A 21152-nucleotide genomic window follows, 5' to 3' on the forward strand; every position below is an offset into this window, starting at 1 on the left:
ACGTTACAGGCTTCTCTGAATGAGATTAGAGTAGGCATTGCTCCTCTTGTCTACAGCCAGAACTTTGATAGTTTTTCAGCATCTGTAGCCAGATTGGGAAGCTCTAGGTATAGTACACGGTGCATTAAAAACTGGCCAGGTCATGGACCTCAAAAGGTAGCTAATAACTGTTTCAAGTACAATTAGCAGGTGATTCCAAGTGATATTTCTCAGGACCAATAAAATGGCTGATATTATTTAACTTCTTCATCTGTGACCTTTGGAAATACCAGGTGACACCAAATCAAAGGAGGGTATAGCTGCTATTCAGACCTCAACTAGCTGAATAAATGTATAATACATCCATCTGTATTGGACTTCCAAACACGAGGATGCCAAGATCCCACATCTGGGACAGGACTTAGTTAGGGAGAAGTGCAGGCTGGGCCTAACGGTTCCACAGGAGAAGGCCAGCGGACCACGAACCAACAAAGCCAGCAGTGTGCGCCTGCGGTGATGAACGCTGACCACAGCCTGGAGTGCCACAGCCAGCAGGTCAAGGGACATGATTATTGCCCTCTCCCCAGCACAGATGAAGCCACATCTAGAGCACTGCGTTCAGTTTGTTCTCCTGCCAAATAAGAGACTGAAGAGAATCAAGCAGAGAGTCATTAAGGGAGCTAGGAGCTCTGACACATCAGGAGGTTGAGTGACCTATAAATACCAATATTCTTGTAAGTTTAATGGACATTTACAGCCAGAGCATTCTTAGCAGCATTCCTTATGGTCACATTATGAGAATAGATGCATTTTGGTAGTGCCATCCAGAAGACCTACAATAGCTGTAAGTATATATTAGAGCCCATTAATGTCACTGGTGCAGTGCCTGATGATGTGCCACAGCAAACTTTGAACTGAGTTCCACACAGGCATTAAAAGGTAGCCTGAAGGTAGTACTGTTCTGCAAGCAGAAACTTCCATGGATCTTCTGTACTCCTGTGTCTGACAAACTCACTCCTGCTCAGGGACTGTAGCACAGAAAAATGAATTCTAAATCAAACTGGCATCCTACCCATGAATGATTTTCCATCTATAGTTGCAAAGCCACTGTTAAAGTGGCCAAAACTAGTTTATAAAATATTTCTGCAGCTATAATTGTTTAGGACCACTGAACTGCATGTTCCAAGCCAGATCAAAAGAAGCACCACAAACCCATGAAAGGCTTATGTGTAAAGCAGGGTCTGGGATCCATCTGTAATTCTGTCAAACCAAGAGTGCTTGTAGCTGTATACAAATTAAATGTCTGTCTGCCAAAATTAAGTGAATGAAGTACAAATACACCCTTATCACTTTTTTTTTTTTTTTTTTTTTTTTTTTTTACAATAACTACCTTGTTTTCTGTAATGCTAAATGCAAAATAACCTCCCTTTCACACTGGTGTGAAAACACAAATCAGATTGGGAGTTACATCAATGCCAGGATTGATCCCAGAATTTTTAGATTACCGTTTTGCTACAAATACAGATGTGGAAAGGTATGTCATGATTTTTTGACAACTGACACAGCTGAAGATGTACCTTAAACACAACAGAATTTTGAGGGAACTGTATTATTTCCAGAACAGGTTCAAGGCAAGTGTATTACTGATTTACTATAGATTGGCCACACACAGAGATAAATATAAGCAATTCCAAATATAGTTGGAATGACAAGGTCTGATGTTTTTACATTTGCACACCAGCGACACATGCATGATTTTTCATGCCTGGTCATGTAAAAAAAGCAGGAATTAGTAACAACTTGAATTAGTACTTACACATATTACATGTTTTAAGTTTTATTAATGTGATCTGAGACAGCCAAAAGGCAGGGTCTAGTGCAAAAAGAAAGGAAGAAAGAAATAAAGGAAAGAAAGGAAGAAAGGACCAAACCAGATTTATAAGTGCCTTATCTCGTAAATCCAAGTCATTAGTTTTTAGGGAAAAAAAATTCTATTAACATGAAAAGTCCTGAATTCCTCAGCTAGTCAATAAACTCAATGGTATATTTTGGAACCTCTGCAAACTGGTCTGTATGAGAAGTAGTAACTTTTATAACCCAACTGATCTATCTTCAAAAAATACGTTCTGGGACATGAGAGGTTGAAGCCGCTCCTGCAAACTTGACCTTTACATCAGCTGGTCTAATCTAATAAAAGTTATTACCTCTCCCTAGAAGCCCTCGCTTTGTTTATGGGCGCGAATGCCCGAGATTGCGGCGCTGCTATACCCAGGCAATGCCAAGGGCGAGGCTCTGCCGGGAGCCGGGGCGGAGGGGCTGCCGAGACCCGCCGCACGCCGGGATCCCGCTGAGCGCGGTGCCCGCAGCTCCTGCTCTTGGCTGCCGCGCACCTGGGCCGCGACAGGGCGGCGGTGACAGGGCGGCGGTGACAGGGCGGCGGTGACAGGCTGTGGTGACAGGGCGGCGGTGACAGGGCACGGAGGGGCGGCTGCCGAGCTCTCTGCAAACAGCGGGTGCTCTCCGCCCCAGCGCCGGCCCGCGGAGCGCATCTGGGCTGCGCTCTAGGGAGCTGCTGGAGCAGTCACTAACACAGTTGCCCAGCCAGCACCGCACTCATTAATTTCTAAAGCAGTTGTGCTGGACTCGGCAAGATGCCCTGGATGCCCTCGGGCTCTCCCTGCGGCTGGGCGCTCGCCCGTGTCCCGGTGTCCCTCCCGAGCAGGCCGCAGCCTGAGGGCACGGCCCCCCGCGCCCCCATTCCTGTTGGTGCAGCGCCCCCTGCGGGGCGGGCGGCGGCGGCAGGAGCAGCTCCGGCCTCTCCGGCGCGGCGCCTCGGCGGGCGGGGAGCGCCCAGCTCCTGCGAGCTGCGCCGCCAGCACTCCGGCGCCCGCCGTCGCGCCGCACCGGCCCCGCGGGGCTTCCGCACGGGGAGGTGACTGACAGAGGCAGGCGCGGAGGGCAGGCGCCGGCGCTCCCCGCGCTGGCACGGGGCCGAGCTGCGCCGAGGCGAGGGGGCAGCGCCGGGGAGGAGGAGGGAGCGCACCGCGTGCTCACTGGGGAGCACCGGCCGGCAAAACGAGCGGGCTCCGGCCGCCGTGCCGGGGCTGCCGGCCCCAGCCGGGCTCCGCGGAGCCGCGACCCGCGGTGGCCGGCGCTGCTGGCGCCCCGCCCCCGCGCTGCCCGGCTCGGAGCGACCTTCCCGCAGCCCGGGGCGGGGCGGCCCGGCGCGCCGCGGCATTCCCGCCCTGCCGCCGCTGGCCGCGCGCCGCCGCATGCAAATGAGGGCTCTCCTCATTGGGCCGCCGCGGGAGCCCTTTGAAAGGGCGCCCGGCGATTGGCCGTGCGGCGGCGTTAACGCACACGGGAGAACCTCTCCCCCGCCTTTTTTTTTTTTTTTTTTTTTGGCCGCTAATGTGTGATGCGTTCCTCTCAGACGCGGTGTAACTCTGCGCGCCGGTTACTACAGAACAAGTAGTTCCGAGCCCCCCGCCCTCCCCGTGCCCGCCCGTGCGCTGGGGCGGGACAGCGCGCTGCGGCCGCGGCCGCCGCCCCGCGGGGGCTCCGGCGCAGAGGGGAGGCGGCGGCGGGGCCGGCGGGAGAGGTGTTCCCCCTCCCCCGCGGAGGGATATCCTCGGCGCGCTCGCCGCACTCTGCCCGCACCAAAATATTGGGAGTTAAGAGGCGGCTCGGCGGCGCCGCCGGCTCAGAAGCGCGCGGGCAGCTCGGCGGCGGCGCGGTCTGTCCTCCGCCCGCCACGGCTCCACTGCGGCGCCCAGCCCGCTCCTGCCGCCGCGGCCCCCGCAGGGGCGGGCTCCACGCGCGGATTCGAAGCCCCCGGACTCGTCTGCCTCCGCGGAGGGCTATAGTTCTGCCTGCGCCCCGAGTGGCTTTCGCCGGCTAGAAGAAGGAACGCGGGAGCGGCGCGTTCGCTGACTGCGTTTCTCTGGAGGACTTTGCGTGACCGACACCTGGACTGCTGCCGGCGGGGACGGACTCCCAAGGACTCCGCGGGTTCCCGCTCCCGGCCGAAGAAGCAGCCGCGCAGGAGCTTTCGGCGGCCCGCTCCCTCCGCCGGCTCCGGAGCGAGGAGAGCCGCGCCGCGCCGAGAGGACGCCGGCGGAGCTGCCGCGGGAAACTAACTCGGCGTTTTCCCCCCCTCGGAAGATGTTGCTCTCCAAGTTCGGCTCGCTGGCGCACATCTGCAGCCCCAGCATGGACCACTTGCCGGTGAAGATCCTCCAGCCAGGTACGGGGCCGGGGGTCCCCTGCCAGCGCCGCGCCGGAGGGCGCGGACCGGCCCTGCCTTACTGGGATGTCGGGCTCGCCGTCTCGCAGCTCCCGGAGCTGCGTGTATTTTATTTTTTTTTTTTAATTGAAGAAGATTTTTTTTTTTTATTAAAGCCTTGGTCGGAATCAGGGCAGCGCACACAGTACGGGCAGAGCGTTTGTGGGCTTTTTTTTTTTTTTCTTGCATTATTAACATTATTATTATTATTGTTATTATTATTATTATTATTATTCGACCGCAGCGCGGCTACGGACACTAACGCGGGTTTTTCCCTCTTGTTTACACAGTGAAAGTGGAGAAGGAGCCGTTTGATAAAGTCTACCAAGTGGGCTCCGTGCTGGGCAGCGGGGGCTTCGGCACGGTGTACGCGGGGAGCAGGATCGCCGACGGGCTGCCGGTGAGGCGCGGGGCGCCCGGGCGGGGGCGGCGGGCGGGAGCGCGGCGCGGGAAGCGGCGGGCGCGGCCGGCCCGGCCCTCGGCGGCGGGGCGCAGGCTGAGCCCGCCCCGCCGCTCACGGCGCCTCCGTTCTCTGCGCTCCGCAGGTCGCCGTGAAGCATGTGGTGAAGGAGCGGGTGACCGAGTGGGGCACGATTGTAAGTATCCGGAGGGGCTCCGGGGGTGCCGCGGGGCCGCGCCGCGGCGGGGCCATTGTGTGGGCGGCGGGGCCCGCCCCGCTGGCGCGGCCTCTGCGTCGGGAGGGAATTTGGCGGGGGTTCGCCGCCGCAGCGCCGCGCCCGCCCCTCGGACTGCGGCAGCGGCAGAGGGGCCCGCCGGCCGCGCCCTCCTCCCCGCCCTCCCCGCCTCCCTCCCCTCAGCGAGGGGTGCCCCGGGCCGCGCCGCCCCCCCGCTGACCCGCGCCCCTTCTTCTGCCCAGAGCGGCGTCATGGTGCCCCTGGAGATCGTCCTTCTCAAGAAGGTGGGCTCCGGCTTCCGAGGGGTCATCAAGCTGCTGGACTGGTACGAGCGGCCCGACGGGTACCTGATCATCATGGAGCGGCCCGAGCTGGTGAAGGACCTGTTCGACTTCATCACGGAGAAGGGTGCCCTGGACGAGGAGACGGCCCGCGGGTTCTTCCGGCAGGTGCTGGAGGCGGTGCGCCACTGCTACGGCTGCGGCGTGGTGCACCGGGACATCAAGGACGAGAACCTGCTGGTTGACCTCCGCACGGGCGAGCTGAAGCTCATTGATTTTGGCTCGGGGGCCCTCCTCAAGGATACAGTCTATACCGATTTCGACGGTACGTGCCCCCACCCTCCCCGTGCCCCTCCCGGGGTGATGCCCTTCCCAGAGCTGCCGCTCAGCCCCTTTGCAGTGACCGGTCACAGCAAGCAGAGCCCCTGATGCGGGGGCTCGTATCAGGTCTATCAGTAATGGAAACCCGTGGACCCGAAGCCACTTAGGGGTGTTCAGTTGCGTAGGAAAGAAGCGATTCCAGGCAGTGACGCAGCAGTTTATGTTTCCCTGTCTTGGAAAAAGCGGGGTTTTTTTCCTAGAGGGCGATCTGTTTACATGGAGGTTTTGCCAGTGTCGGATGTTTCCATGTGTGGATATGCCGTTTTTATATGCGGTGGTTTTTTTTAACTCGGGAGTGGTACCTCCCCCGCTCCCATTCTGCCAGTGTCCTGGAAATCCCGCATTGCAGATTTTAAAGTGATGGGGACAAATGCACTCTCTCGAAATGACTCGCTACAGCGGCTGGGGTCGATGCTTTTAGAGGAGGGAAAGCTGAGCATAAGCCAGCATGTGACCGGAGGGAGCATTTCCCGCAGTCCTGGGAGTGTGACTGATGCAGCAGGGTCTCGCTCCCCCGCCCCAGCTGCCGCACTCACATCTGTTTGTTGTGAAACCCGAAGCCCTGCCGCACGTGACTCTCGGCATCACGAATTCCCCGTTTTGTTTGGTATCCAAGGAGCTCTCGGACACTGGAGGGAGGGGAAGGGGGGGCGAGTTGGGAAAAGCTGCCGCATAGAAGCCCCGGGGGAGGCCTTAAAAACATAGAAATTGTAAGCGGCCCTATTTTGTTTACTGCCCTGTGGAATTGGATAAAGCAGATTAGCCCCGTGTAATGCGGGCAGACCTGAGTTTCACCTTCTTGTCGCACTCTCCTCCTCCCTGCCAGCCCCCTTTGTCCTTTTGTGTCTATTTTTGGTGTGATGCTGCAGACGCCACGTGGTCAGTGAAAGGGAGCTTGCCTCAGTAAACAGTCAGCTGATGGGGCTGTGTTATTCCTTGCAACAAAATAGAACAACCGGATGGGCCAAGTCTGTTGATGGTGTAACCCTGCAGATGACCTGAAATTACACTGCTAATGGCTTTGGCTTGTGAAAAATTTAAAGCTGTTTAGATTTCTGGGTTTGATTTTTTTTTTTTTTTTGTTAGGTTTTTTTTTTTTTTTAAATTCCTAAATGTCAAGTTTTTGAATTTAATTTAGCTCTGCCAGAAGGAGCTGAACAAAGGGGAAATATTTTAAACCTGTACTCTAATTGTGGGTTTGTTTTTTTTCTGTTTTCAGGAACTAGAGTATACAGCCCTCCAGAGTGGATCAGATACCACAGATACCATGGACGGTCGGCAACAGTATGGTCTCTGGGAGTTCTGCTGTATGACATGGTTTGTGGAGACATCCCTTTTGAGCAAGATGAAGAAATATTGAGGGGACGATTATACTTCAGGAGAAGAATTTCACCTGGTAAGTTCTATAGAAGTCAAGTGGATTTTCTGGTTTTGAGGGTTTTTTTAATAGTCTTGTACTTGTGAGCTTGTGTAGGTGGATTTTTGTTACTGAGGATTGTCTTATTTTAAAACTTTTTTACTAATACGACTTTCTTTGTTACAGAATGTCAACAGCTGATCAAATGGTGCCTTTCACTGAGGCCTTCAGACAGACCAACACTTGAGCAGATTTTTGACCATCAATGGATGCACAAATCTGAAGTAGTGAAGTCTGAGGACTGTGACATAAGGCTACGGACCCTTGATACCGATGTATCTAGCACAAGTTCAAGTAATGAGAGTCTGTGAATTACTAAGGACCTCGCACTGGGAGGGGGAGCTTCAAGCAGAAAGACCACAGTGCTGCTGCCAATACATAGGAGGGGCTAGAAAAATGCATTCATTATTCTGTAGTTGAATCTTTGTCTGAGGGACTTGATTTTGTTTTCCCCCTTTGCTGGTTTCTGCTTTGGAATGAGAGATTTCCTTTGGAAACGCTGATGTTTGGGAGTTGCAGGCCAGTACTTAGTCAAAGACTGACCTTATTAAGAAAGCAGTGACCTCTTGAATACATGGTAAACTTTTTTGCTCTCATAGAGCCTGGACTAGATTTTATTTGCTTTTGAGTGCCTTTTTGAAAGCTGCTTCAGTGGGACTTTCTTTTTTGAGCTGTCTATGTCCAAAGAAGATCCAGTTCATTATAGGAATTTGCTCCCTTTAGACTCAGTGCTGGAGGAAGCAGCTCCTATGATGCATTGGAGAACCTGTTCGGTGATTGAATGAAGTAGTCCCATCCACTGGTGATGGAATACTTGAACACAGACATTTCACTCCTGCCCCCTGCCCTTTACAGATCCAACCCACCTCTGCTGCTCAAAATATTTCCTATAGCCTGCACAGAAATATGAACAGGTATATCGGCTTCTTTATCAGAAACATTCATTCATGTTTCCTTTTATCATCTCTACCATTGGGCATGAGAAGCCCCTTTCTCAACTCCCCCCGGCCTTTTGTCACCCTGCGAGTCTTAAAGTATGTATGGGCATGTTGAATGCACAATCAATGCAATATTCAAGGACTTCTACTTTTTTTTTTTTTTTTTTTCCATACCTGTATAATGTGTTTGTGTAAACTTGGTTTTTCCCGTGTACTATACAGTTATTTATTGTTTGGATTTTAGAAGACCTCCCACAGTTTTTAACTGTGGCTATTTATTCGGTTAATTTATTTGGTTAGAGTTATTCAACACTGTGCTTTCCCCTCCTTCTCCCCATGGGAATTCTAGTGGTTTGCCCATGGCACTTTTTTTTCTGCATTCCTGTCAACTTTTGGTTACAAAAAAATAAAATAAAAAAAATTCCTGACCTTACCAGTTTTTTGTTGGAAGATGGGAAATTGTTGTACAAAGTCTAATTTAAGGGAAATAGAATGACTTTTTAAAGTTAGTCAGTATGCCTTTTGTCTGGTATTACTGTACCAGAAGTGTAAAGTAATGCTGTTTGGAAGGGTTTTAAATTATTGACATTGTACAGTCTCCGTGCATTGGCTCTGGAAGGTAGAGTGGCAGAGTCATAAACCTTAATTTATTTTAATAGCTGTGTTTCTGTGATCTGGTTGCATTTATGCAGCTTGGATTTGGATTTTTTTTTTCTTCTGTTTAACGGTGTGAAATGTATGGAGATCATATTTTTTATACAGGTATTTCAATTAAACTTTTTTGTATATAACAGTTCTGTGTTTGTACTTATTTTATCTTCACTCTTACTTGTGATGAGCTGGGGAGTCTCCACTGTGTTACCATCTCAAGCCTTGCTAAAGGCCTGCAGCAGCTGAGCCAGAGTTAGGAGATGGTCTATGCCATTAAGCAGTGACCATTTTGAAAGAATTAAGCAATCCCTCACCTGAGCTCTATCTACTTCTCAATCACTGCGTTTGATGTTGGACTGGGGAAGGAGTACAGTACAACAGCACTAATGGCCTACATAAAAGGGAATTGGCCCTGTAATTGTGGGACTTTTACCTCTGTAAACACTGAATATCAGTGTACTTGTCCTTAAGTATAACAAGGAAGGAATTCTGTAGCTGCTGGTGGTTACTGTTTTCACAGTTGATATGTTTGCTTTCCATTACATTCAGTTTCCTTCTTCCCACTTACGCCTTCCTTCTGGGACTGGGTGAGGACTTCTGTGCCCTTACAGGAAAGAAAGGGACAGCATTCTTGGAGATCAGGGTGACTGTTCTCCTTCCACTTCCTTACATTAGCAAACACTGGTGTGTCTGTCACTTCAGATAGAGACTGACACAGGGGAGCGTGTGCCATCCTCACCTACAGCAAAGGACAAGAGAAATGTCCTCAGCATTCATCTTCACACGTTGGGAGTCAAGTCCTGCGGATTAACAGCTTCATCCTCGTTCCTCTGTAGCCAGGGACTGACCTGACTTGGTCTCCTTGCGGGGGTGGTAGTGATTACAAGGTTTAACTGCTGCAGAGGGATCTGCGAGGTGTATTTAAGGATGTGTTCAGCTATTAAAGGTGCTTTGCAGTTGTCACAGTAAGGAGCCAGGCTCAGAATCTCAGTTTTATGTTACTTCCCTTTCTGGGGATCTTTCTGCCAGCTCATCTGCTGTTATTTTGGTTCCCTGTGGGTAATATCTCGTTGGCATCGCATCAAGCTCCTGACGCTAACTAGTTTGGACTCAAAATGCCAATGAATAGCAGGAGGTAAATCTGAAGAAAAAAGACCATTTTCGGTCTGTGCACTTTTCTGATGACACAGGGAAGGTGTTGTAGCCTTTTTTTTTTTTGCAGTAAAAAGGAAGTTCAATTTACTTTTGTTGGGGAAAAAAACTCTAACCACACTTCTGTTGATCAATTTGTTTTCTATGGTTTCTAATTTTGTTCCTTTTTTATTTTAGACTGGTTTCCCCAGTTTTTAAGGAAAATCTCTATATATGCTAAACCTAGTCCCTGAAAAACTCAGTTCCCTATTGTTGGAACTCAGGAATAAAAGGTTCTACAGTTAAGATTGCTTAGAAAAATCAGTGTCCCATGAGAAGAACACTTAAATCTGAATATTTAGAGTTTTGCTTTGGAATGAGAAATTCCTTTTGCTTAAGAAGGGAGGATTCAGATATGCTGCAGGAGAGATAATCCCAGCACCTAGTGCACTTCTTTAGGGAAACGTTTCTAACCACAAGAGGTCCCTGGAGAAATTCCAGTAGCTGACAGTAATTAACATCTTCCACTCCAGTGGCTTCACATGTTCACAGCTGTTCAGAGGGATGGCAGCAGGGCTGTATGGGTGAGCTTCAAAGGGCTACCAGAAAAGCATTTCTAAAAGCACATTTGTAAAGCTATTGTTGATTGCTGAGCTAGGGACTTTAAACATTTCCACAAGAGCTGATGTTACTTTCCTTAGCTTCACTGAGAATCAGTGTTGAAACGCTCTGTTTTGAAACATAAAAACTAGGTTTTCACCTTTTGCTACTGAGGCAAAATGCATTAAAAGGATAAAGGTCAAAAGGACACGGGCACGAGTGCTGACTCCCCTCTGGGATTAGCTCAACATAAAAGGTGCACTTTCAGTGCTGCACAGGCAGCTTTGGTTGTGAAACTCCCCTGCACACTAATAGAAGCCATGTGGCTGAAACACCGTATACCGAAAGTAATGATTTGCAAAAATAGCTTCTCATTACAGTTGAAAGTTGGAAAATGATGTGTTAATATAGTTCCATTAGCTGAGTGTTTCTGCCAAAATGAGCAAGTCAGTGACAGCTCTTGGTTTCTCCTGTGCTTCTATCTGGTATTAATATCATTAAATGTTACTTCTCTGGAATCCTACTCTTCTTATTATCTCCCCACTAGGTTGGTTTTCAACAGCACAAAGCTTGAAAAATAAAATTCAGCAAGTCATTCAAAAAACAGGGCCTGTTCTAACCTTGAAAAATTGATTTAGCAATATTCATACCTACTTATGCATATATGTATGCTGCTGGCTTCATAATAGGTATTTTAAATATATTCTACTCCTTAAATATCTTTAACAATGTAGTGTTTTGTGTAATTCATATCTCTAGTAAAGCTCATTTCCCTGAGTGTGTAAGCATACACTCTCTTTTTTTTTTTCTCTTTTTGTTAACTGAGCTTATATTTACTGAAGCAGCTGAACAAGAGCCCTTTGAAAATAACTATTGAAGGATCTTAGGAAGATTGACTAGGGTGTGTTCCCACCAAACACTTGTGGTTCTCTCTCAGTGGTTTAGTGACCTCTGTTGGTGAAATTAAAGTACATGTTCCAAAAACAGTGATGCATAAATTGGGGAGATTTTAAAGCACTGCTGGCTGATATTTTTAGATATGAGTGACTATGACTGATACTTAATTATACTGTAATGCTTGAAGGGATATTTCACTAAAATTGAAAAATTTTAAATTACTACAAATGCAAAAATAACTTCTCAATAAAAATGGGAGAGGGGAGTATGTATTCAAAATGTTGTCAAATCTGCATCTGATGTTACAGTGCTAACCTGCCTAGTGTGCCCCCAGTCACCTACACAACTCTTGGCATGAGCTGTTATGATATTAGCCCTCATTCTTCCACTTCATTTCAGTAACCATGAGAAGCACTTGTCTTCTGGCATGCAGATGGGCAATAATTCTCAGTGGTGTAACTAGACAACAGAATGTTGTGGCCCTCTCAGCCTATTATTAGTGAAATTTTTTCTACTAACAGTGATGCTACAATTCGTAGCAGAAGATGATGGAGTTTTAGTTTCATTGCAATACAGTTTTTGATACTGTCCCAAAATTTGCTCCGCTTGTAAATTTGCAATTACTTCATTTCATGGTTAGCCATAATTTAAAAATTTAGTATGTTTTAGCCTACAGTGTTCCTTCAGGTAGCTGATTTACCAGAGACATATTAAGCTTTGGTTATATTGCAGAACTGCTGAACAAAGTGATAGGGAGGCGGCAAATCCATGCAATTAAAAATGAATTTAAATCTGTATAAGACAGGTTTCCTAATTATTTCCAGAGAAAGTTTGTCTCATAACAGGTGAATTCATGTTATCATTAAAAAATGTGCCCACGTAGACATACCAGCTTTTTTTTGATGAAGTGACTAAACTCCAGAGCTGTGGTGTAGCTCAAGGCAAAATGAGGAGGAGAAACATACATCCATTAAATTCTTGCTGGCATTTTCTTAGCTTGCAATTCCACCCCTTTTCTTCCAATAAATTTAAAAAGTATTCAATCTTTGTGTCCTTTACTGCTCATAATTATTATTTGTAATACAGCTTGGCACACTCAAGTTTTAAGAAACATTAAGTGGTTTGCAATACTCTGATAAAATCAGCATGTTTGTATCTCAGATGCTAGGATTTCCTTTTCCTTAAAATGCTACGAAGGAAATGACTTGCCTACGGAAACATTCTGCTTACATAATAATATAAATTCAATATAGGTCTCAGATTAGCTGTGTTTAAGCTCTAATTAATATGGTCTTAGTAAGAATGTTATCTATTATAGCTAATACTCTGCTAATTGACTACACAAACCATTATGTAAAAAGCTGTTTATACTAGCCCACTAAGAGAATTAGAAAGATGCATACTTTGACTTGCACTGTTTCTCAGGTAAGTATGTGTTAAACATCAAGATTTTAATTAAGTCATAATCAGAAAAGTAGCTTTGGATCAATATGATTCTTTGTTTACTATTATTGACTCAGCAGTCACTTTAGGTCTCCAGTTAGGAGAACATAAAGATTACAAAAATTATACTGAAAATGGAAGTATTTTGGTGTTTTGCTCTATTATATACAGAATCCTTAAGCAAATGTTTTATTATTTTATGAATAATTGTCTGTGTAATAGCTAGGAGGAAATTTTTTGTCTGTATGTTAGTGCTACTGAAAAAAATGTTCTTTTGTAGAAATAAAAAAAGTTTTGCATGAGAAACTTACTGTGGTAATTATGAATGGCCTGGTTTCAGGGTTGAAGTTTCCTCTCCCCTTTTCTGTTTCTTTTTTTAAGGACAGGAAAATATAAGCATCAACTATCAGTCTATTTGAATTGAAATATATAAATATGTAAACAATCGTATGTTATAAAAGATTGGAGTGGTGTTTCCCCATAATTCATTAATTTTCCAGAAGTTTCCAAGCCTGATAGAGTCATGAAAGGGAGCATTTTCTTTCAAGATCACCCTAAGGAAAGATGTCCATTAACTGTGGGGAAATACTCCGTGTTCAGACTCCATGGAAAGATTTTGGGGTGGAGAGAGAGCAGGAGAAGAGGAGGCTAGTTTGTTTGTTTGTTTGTTTTTTTATTTGTTTATAATGTCTAAGTAATAAAAAAAGCCTTAAAATAGAAAGATTTACATCAGCATAGAAAAATATAAGAGATTACTTCTTTGCCGAGGGAAATTTGTCTGTTGTCTGGGCAAATATGAATGAATAAAAAACTTAATCCACAGAAAGGCAGATTAAGTTGTGGTAAGGAAGAGTTTTGTATCTGTAAGGCTAGCTGAAAACCAGAGCAAACAAATTGTGGAGTATAGTAAATCATTCTTTTTAGGAACAAGCACTTTTCATAAATCGTCTAGAAGTTACAGCTATTTTAGAATTACTTTGAATTTCATCAGCCTAATGATCTTGAATTACAGAGACAGATTTCAGTCACAACGTTCATCTGCTTCTTGAACCAATATAAAATTTATTGACAGTGCTGGTTTTGCTACTGGCAAAACCAAAACTTTTTAATGCAGATTTGATTTAATCAATAGAAGTAGTGATGGATTTTCTCATGATGATGAGGCTAGGGGGCTACTGACCTTTTCTCATAGCCAGTGTCAGCTAAATTGTTCCTCCTACTGTCCCTTCCTTTTGCTGGTGCACTGATATTAAGATCAATAAACTGATCTCCCTGATAGCCACTCAGCATAAGTGAGGCAATATGCACAACTGCTTGGGTCTGGGATGTGGTGGAACAGGGATGGTACTGCTGAAGAAAGGATATGTGTGATAACAAAATTTTTCCCTAGTCAGTACAATCAATCATACCCTCTAGTTTCTATCTGATAACTTCTGCAATAAGGAATTTGCAAGAAATACGACAAATTTTGCTGTTTTTAACCTGACATGCAAATTATTTAAGTGGCTTTTCTTCAAATCAGGTGCTGAGCATTTGCTTATGAGGTATACAGTACCTTAAGTACTGATGAAATGAAAGAACAAAGGTCACTCAGAATCCTACACAGGTCAAAACTTAATTAAGAACTATATTTATGTATCTCAACAACATGCCTCACTTTTTAAACAGCTTCACAGGTACATTTGCAAATGAGAAAATATGTTAAACATTTCAGAATTGTTGATCAATGACAACACTTTACAGCTATTCATGGAGAAAAGATAAGTTGCAGTGAGAAAAAATCATGCAAATGAGTTGAGATAACATAATTGCATTTACTGTTTTATCTCAAGCTCGATGATTTTCCTGTTTCTCTTTCATTTTGAGTCTCTTCAATGGGCATGAACTCCATTGTCCTCTCTAGGATATTTTTACCAAGATTCACAGTTTGAAATGTAGGATTCCAGTGTACTTAAAGGAAAACTTCAGCAACTGATGTTGCAAATCTTGGTCAGGCCCTACATAACCCATGAATTTTGAGAGCATTTTAAAGATACACCTTTCCCAGTTTAGTGCTTGCTGTGGTGATGCACTCAAATAGCTCTAATAGCTGAGGATCACCATTTCCCTGACAACTCCTAGCCAAAATACTCTTGGTGATATAAGACCCAACTCTGCAGTTCTTGTCTAAATATTCCAATAATTTCGAGGGAGATTTTGTCTGTGTGATGACTACAGAGCTATTCTTTCACTTGTGGCAAAAGAATGTCTGCCCTAGAGGGAAAATAAATAAGAAAGCCTGAAGCTGTAAAGAAAACCTGTCCTGCAATGCTGAAAAGCAGTAGAAAAAAGAGAAAGAAGCCCTTGTGTCTTTCAGAAGTCATAGCTGGACCTCTCTGTAAGACAACAAGTGTTATTTGGAAAGCAAGGGCAAGGTAACTTGAAAGAAAAGTAGAGCATAAAAATCCTCATCACCTTGAGTCCTTGGTGGCATTTTTGTTAATGCCACAAAGAGCAGTTACTCACCCCTGAGATTAGCTCAGAGCATGCTAACAGCACCAGGCCTTTTTCCCCATGTAACTGCTTGTTGGTGTGAAAAAAAAGGGTTCATAACAAGGTTGATCATAATTTGTACCTCTCTTTTCCTCTGCTAAACAGATTTTTTATATCATGAACTAATGGCATTTTCCAGCTCCTTTTATGGCCTGTGACAAACTCCTACTGATACAGGTGATGAGGGGAACAGTGTGAGTCACAGCTTCAGAACAAATAATACACACTTCCATACTCTTTACTAAGTTACATTCTTATTATTTAATATTATTTTAAAACTAATGTCATCATGGCAAAAACTGCACTGGTGCCAATGGTTCTTTTCACCCAGATAGTTTTCACAGATTCATTCACTGCTTATGAATATATGTAGATATATGATAGCAGCTTTTGCCTACATCTTACTGCCATCTTATCATATAACTTAATTCCAGAGCAAAGTAATATAGTTGACAACACTAAATATTTAGCCAAGTTATTAACAGAGCCGAAATAATTTGCTCTTTCTGACCAATTTTTCTGTTTTCTTGGGAAATGTTGAATTTCTTTAATGGAAATTTCTAATTACACAAGTTCATACATATGACTATATATATATATATATATATATATATATAATATTTCAAACTCCTGTAGTAGGTCTTCTCTAATGAACAGATTAGTTCAGTTTAAGCTCACTGAGCACCAATTATGGTGGTCATCAAGGCAATATTAAAAAGTCATAAGGAATTGCTGGACAAACACAGGATTGTCAGAAGTGCACATGAAGTTCTCCCAGGTCTTGCAGGTGGCCAGTACAAAGCTTGCACTGCACTGGTGACAGACTGGAATGGAAGATATTTCAAATAGCATCGTGATAAGGCACCAAATGGCTTGGTGCTGGTTTTCTGGAGGGAAAGATCACCTTGCACAGAGGGCGTGTGTTTGTTCTTGAGTACTTCTGCACTCCAGCTGTTAAAATTCAGGATAATCAATAGCAAGTTGGCTTAGACCTGGAAAAAAATACAAACATTTGTCATGAAATAAAAGTATCTTGACATATCTAGATTAACATTTACAATGCTGTTAACTGACTCAAGTTAATGCAATCAACTCAGAGGAGCAAAAAACTCCAGAATCACAGACTTCAATTAAGGGATTGTCGAATCAAACTTAGTGCAAGTAAATTTTCTCAGGTAAATTATTGAACTAGCACCTCTTTGAGAACTATGGATAATAAAAATTGGTTCATTTTCTCCTTTTTCACTAGTTTTATATAAAGCCTGCTTGAGAACATTTTTTGGAGTACCCGTTACCCCAATTTAGCTGGAATGGTTTCAGCAGGAATAACTGAAACCCTGGTCTGGGTGGGTAGATCAGTACTTTCCACAGCCTGATGTCTGGTTCTCATGTGTATTTCCATGTAGATTTACCTTAGAAGGGGATTTGCTTATTTAAAGAGCAATATGGGGTATGAAAGGGCTATGTAAACATATGCTTTGCAACTACAGTAGTGGCCATTTTAAATAGGTAAATGTCATTTCAAAAACCAAAAAGTAAAGAAAAGTTGCAAAGGCAATTTTGTCTGAATACAGCTGCTCACTGATTACCTAAACTACGGAGCAGCTACTTGCAACAGATTTACACTGCACATGCATTCCAGTCTAACCATCTCAAAAACTGGCTGGGGTATGTTGTACAAATTTTGACCACAGGCTGGCCTGCATATGCCACTGTAATTTATACAGTTGGTTACTTTCCACTTTCTCAAGGATATTAACTGGCATGAACCTTCATTTTTTTCATTTCCAGTAATTAATTCCCTGTAGAGAGTGACTGAAAATACTAAACAAAAGCATTTAATCAGAAATTATTAGACTTGTCTTGTCAGCCGTCTGTTAATCACCATGCATTTTTGTACAAGGAGTGAAAATTTTATTAAACCTTATACTTAATTAAAACATATTGTTTCCCTAGCAGATTGGAAAGTACTGTCATCTGTTTAGACTTGCCTCCTAAGATTCATTAAGGGTTGGTTTCCTGCAACATGCAGGCATTTAGAAATTCATTCTGCTGGGCACTGAATGTGGGCACAAAGGGTAAGGGTTGTAGCACAGGCAAGAATTCTTTTGTTGAAGGTCTTCCAAACCCCCACCATAATGCAGACTGACAACATAGTGAAGGAATACTAATGAAATTCAGTGAGATTAAAACTAGAAAGTGAAGAATGAAGAAAAGAAATTGCTTTGCAGATTTTGGGATTCATTGTGGTAGTCTGGTCTCGTGAATGACATGAGCACTATAATTTGGTACAATCATTCCTGCTTGAATCTTTATTATAAAAATTTTAAAAAGTGATTTTTTGCAATTTTTCCATTTCTGGAGAAGTGACTACAGCAGCTTGTTGAAAGCTAATGAGACCTGAATGCTCTGGTGTAAGATTCCTCTAAAGATTCAGAAGGAAAAATAAGGGAAAATGACAATGACCAATTACTGTTTATTATTACAGTGACCTGCAAAGACTTGCAGAACATTGCTTGTTTTCAGTGGCTTTTTAATACAACAGCATCCTGCTACATCATCATTATGTAGCAACATGTAAGAGGTGCATATCTTATTACTGTTTTCTGGGAAGAATTTCATATCAGCCCCAAGTTCTTGCCAGAGTGTGGTAGATGCTGCTGTATCCATCAAGATGACTGAGCTGCAGTCATGTGGCCAGAACTGATGTTAAGTGTTGGCTTGTAAGACCAATCTCATCACTATGTCCACTGCTTGTTGTTTTTGTAGAATCTCACTGCTATCAAGCTTGACAAGTTTTTCTCTGTTCCTGCCTGCTCCTTGCCCCAGGGTTCATCTTTAGCTCCCTGGATTTCTTATCTCTTCACTATCCCTCACCATTTTTACACCACACCCTTTAGTTTCAGTATCTCTTGACTTGGTTTCTCTGTCTCTTGCATCCAACCCCCACATCAGGGATTTGCCAACAGCTTTCCTGTCCCAGGTGCATTGCTGCTGTGAAGACTTTAGAGGGATTGCCCTGGGAGCATATGGTCAGAGGCAGCAGTAACAAGCACAGCACCTCACTGAGAGCCAGATGCAGACATGGGTAAAAAGCCATTAATGTTTTATATTATTCCTATTTGTCATTAGCAGCCATTGATTAAGTAAGTAATATGACTGATCTCAGGCAATAAACACAGCTTTGCTCTGAAGCACTTGCAGTCTAGAAAGGCAAACAGCAGACAAAGTATAAGTGGAAAGGGATGAATATATATTTTTTAAAACAATACCCTCTATTTCTACTGGCCCTCTGCCTGGCCATTAACTCACAGAACTTTGTAGGCATCCAAGTTGGATCTTCCTGCTGTTACTGGAAAATTTTTCTTGGCTCAGATATGAAAATAATTTCCTTTAAAACTCAACACTATGTTGTTACAACATCCATTTTGATAATCTAGTGGTCAAATGTGATGATTGTCTCTTGGAGCACCTCACAGGGACACTATTGTGTGATGGTGACCTTACATCTGGGAACAGCCTTGCTTAGGGCTTCCCAATCTATCTCTCACAAGGCCATATGACAGATATGTGTAGGGCTCCATGCCAGTCACTCTTGTTTAAAAACTCCTTGACAAAGTCATGCCACTTGTGACTCCTTGTACTGCTGTGACATATGACCCTGACACTGCAAATATTCTTCTGTATTATGCAAGGGTGTCACTACAGAAGGAGGATTATGTGAGGTCGTGGCTAGAGTCTGATCCTGCTTCAGTCCCAGATGTACAAGCAGAAAACAGTTGAGTGGATTAATATGTAAGTGGCTTTTAGAGGCAACTGCCCTCTTATCTGACATTGCTAGGTGAACAGATGCTAGATGTTGCTAGATATTGCTAGGTGTTGCTGGATGGCCCCAATCTGTTCAATAACCATCTGCATTAACTTATAACACAGGATAACCTTGAATGAGAGCAGCCAAGGGAACCAGCCCACCTTTCTCACACACATGGGCTTATTTTTACTTCTTTAGGCATGTACACATTGCTCTATTTTTATCCCTTGGCAGCAATGAGACTTAGTCATAGTTGATAGCTGATCTCATCTCCTCTTCATCAAACAAACAAAAAAATCTAGTCAGAGGAGCCATATCACTTCTGACAGGAAGCTGTACAAGCCACAGTGTGTCTGCTAAAACAGAAGACACCCCAGAGCAGAAAACATTGATAAAAATATGTGTGTAAGGTAGGCCTTTTTTTCAAGCTACACAAGTGGAATTCCCTGGCAGAAAGGAGCTGCTGGAGGAGATCTTTCACAGCATAACTCAATATTTCCAGCTTCATTATGTTACTACTCTAGGATCACAAGCAGCAAAATCTCATCTACAACATATGTAGGTGCCTATGAAGCCTACATGTTCCTGTTGGAGAAAGGGTCTAAGAGTCATTCAAGTATATTGTAAAAACTATTACTGTTCATGCATATGAATTCTGTTATTTTTTTGCCTATATCTGCCCTTCTTAAAATGAAAATCAAACCATACCATATTGTCAGGTTTCCCCTCCATCTCCTTACCCATTGTTATCTTCACTGTTATCAGTATGTCTTCACTTTACCAGCAGTTATCTTACCAAGCTGGAGAGAAAGAAAGAGATCTCAGGTCTTGCTCATCTTGACTTTAGAAATCAATGTTGTCATCAAGTGAAGTGTTAGCATAATGCAAGCAAGCTTGACTTTCAGAAAAATAAGTGATCTGGAGTCAAGTAATTATATCCCTTTGGAGTGAAATCAGACAAGTTCAGGGAATGCAGGAATAAGTATTTGTTGTATACAACATTAGCACATCAGAACAAGTCTTCCCAGATGTGCTTTTGATCATCTCTAAAGGGCTTGGGAAGGCCTATGAAATGGCAATTAGAAAACTGCCAAGTGGGCAGATGAAGAAGAAAAAGAAAAGGTAGATACCTGCCTTAACTGTGGTAACTTCATGAACTGTTGGGGCTGGGGGAGACCTAAAGATTAATTGGAATCTTTCTACTCTGCGACATTCCAAAAGAAAGAATATATCTGCCTCTGTTCCCCAAAGCAAGGAAAGCAGAAAAGCTCAGAAGGTGAGTGGGAATCAAATGATCTCGTGCTGCTGGTGACAGTAGTGGACACAGGGTGAGGAACACTGATGCAGAGACAATGCAGAAGGATGATGCCTTGGAAAACTCCATTCATCATGGGTTTAAGGATCAGTACTGCAAAGATTTTAAGCGCTAATAGCACATAATATCACTATCTAAAGTTCTGTCTAGACTTGGGAGACCAAGGACAGATTGTCCTAGATTAGACAGGTTTCAGGGAGATTAGATAAAGTCCTTCGATTTTTTTTTTTTCTTTTACTTGTGATATCAACAAAATAGGGCTCTTAGGATATCATTAAATCAGTTAGCTCCTGCTCAGGTGCAAATGTGAAGACATATGGAAATAAAGTACTTTGTCCTTAACAACATCAACAAGCTGTACTTTTCCTCAAAAGGATTCACTGCTTGCTAAACTGTCAATGCCAAAGATCTCTTTATCCTGAGTGCTCAGCGGTAAATGATTTTGTTAACGCAGATTTTATTTGCATGGTTGGATCTTGAGCCCTTCCAGGTAGTTAAGATAAGCAAGGCTCCAGGAGGTGAAAATGAGAGAGAGGAGGTTCCAGTACCTTGCTTTTCTCTCCAGCACCTGGGGGAGTCATGCAATTTGAAGGCACCTTGGTACTACTGCAAAGTGTCTAGTGAGTCTGGAAGAAATCAACACTTCAAGAGAAGTTCTTCAGTAGGTGCTAAGTGCTCCCATCCTCTCGGCAGGAGATTTTCGTTAATGATAGCACCTCGTGGGGATGAGTACAGGAAGAAAACAATGCAGTGCTGAGGGATGTGAACAGCTTCATTCTCTTAGGTGGGTCCTCATCCTCCCTGCCTGGTTAGGTGCTGACAGTCTGTGATCCTCTCAGTGAGGCTTTGTGGTTGT

At 44.3% G+C, this 21152-nt stretch overlaps 1 protein-coding gene across 1 annotated transcript; it reads left to right on the forward strand.

Annotated features, from left to right (window-relative positions):
- The first annotated feature begins 3486 nt into the window (after positions 1-3486).
- On the forward strand, positions 3487-8478 carry PIM3 (Pim-3 proto-oncogene, serine/threonine kinase). Its single transcript, XM_056516382.1, has 6 exons — positions 3487-4225; positions 4555-4664; positions 4810-4860; positions 5142-5505; positions 6781-6957; positions 7105-8478. Exons 1-6 carry the CDS (start codon positions 4144-4146, stop codon positions 7287-7289), a joined length of 969 nt encoding a protein of 322 aa, XP_056372357.1. The 5' UTR covers positions 3487-4143; the 3' UTR covers positions 7290-8478.
- Positions 8479-21152: the final 12674 nt, after the last annotated feature.

Source organism: Oenanthe melanoleuca, chromosome 1A, assembly GCF_029582105.1.
Source record: "Oenanthe melanoleuca isolate GR-GAL-2019-014 chromosome 1A, OMel1.0, whole genome shotgun sequence".
NCBI lineage: Eukaryota > Metazoa > Chordata > Aves > Passeriformes > Muscicapidae > Oenanthe > Oenanthe melanoleuca.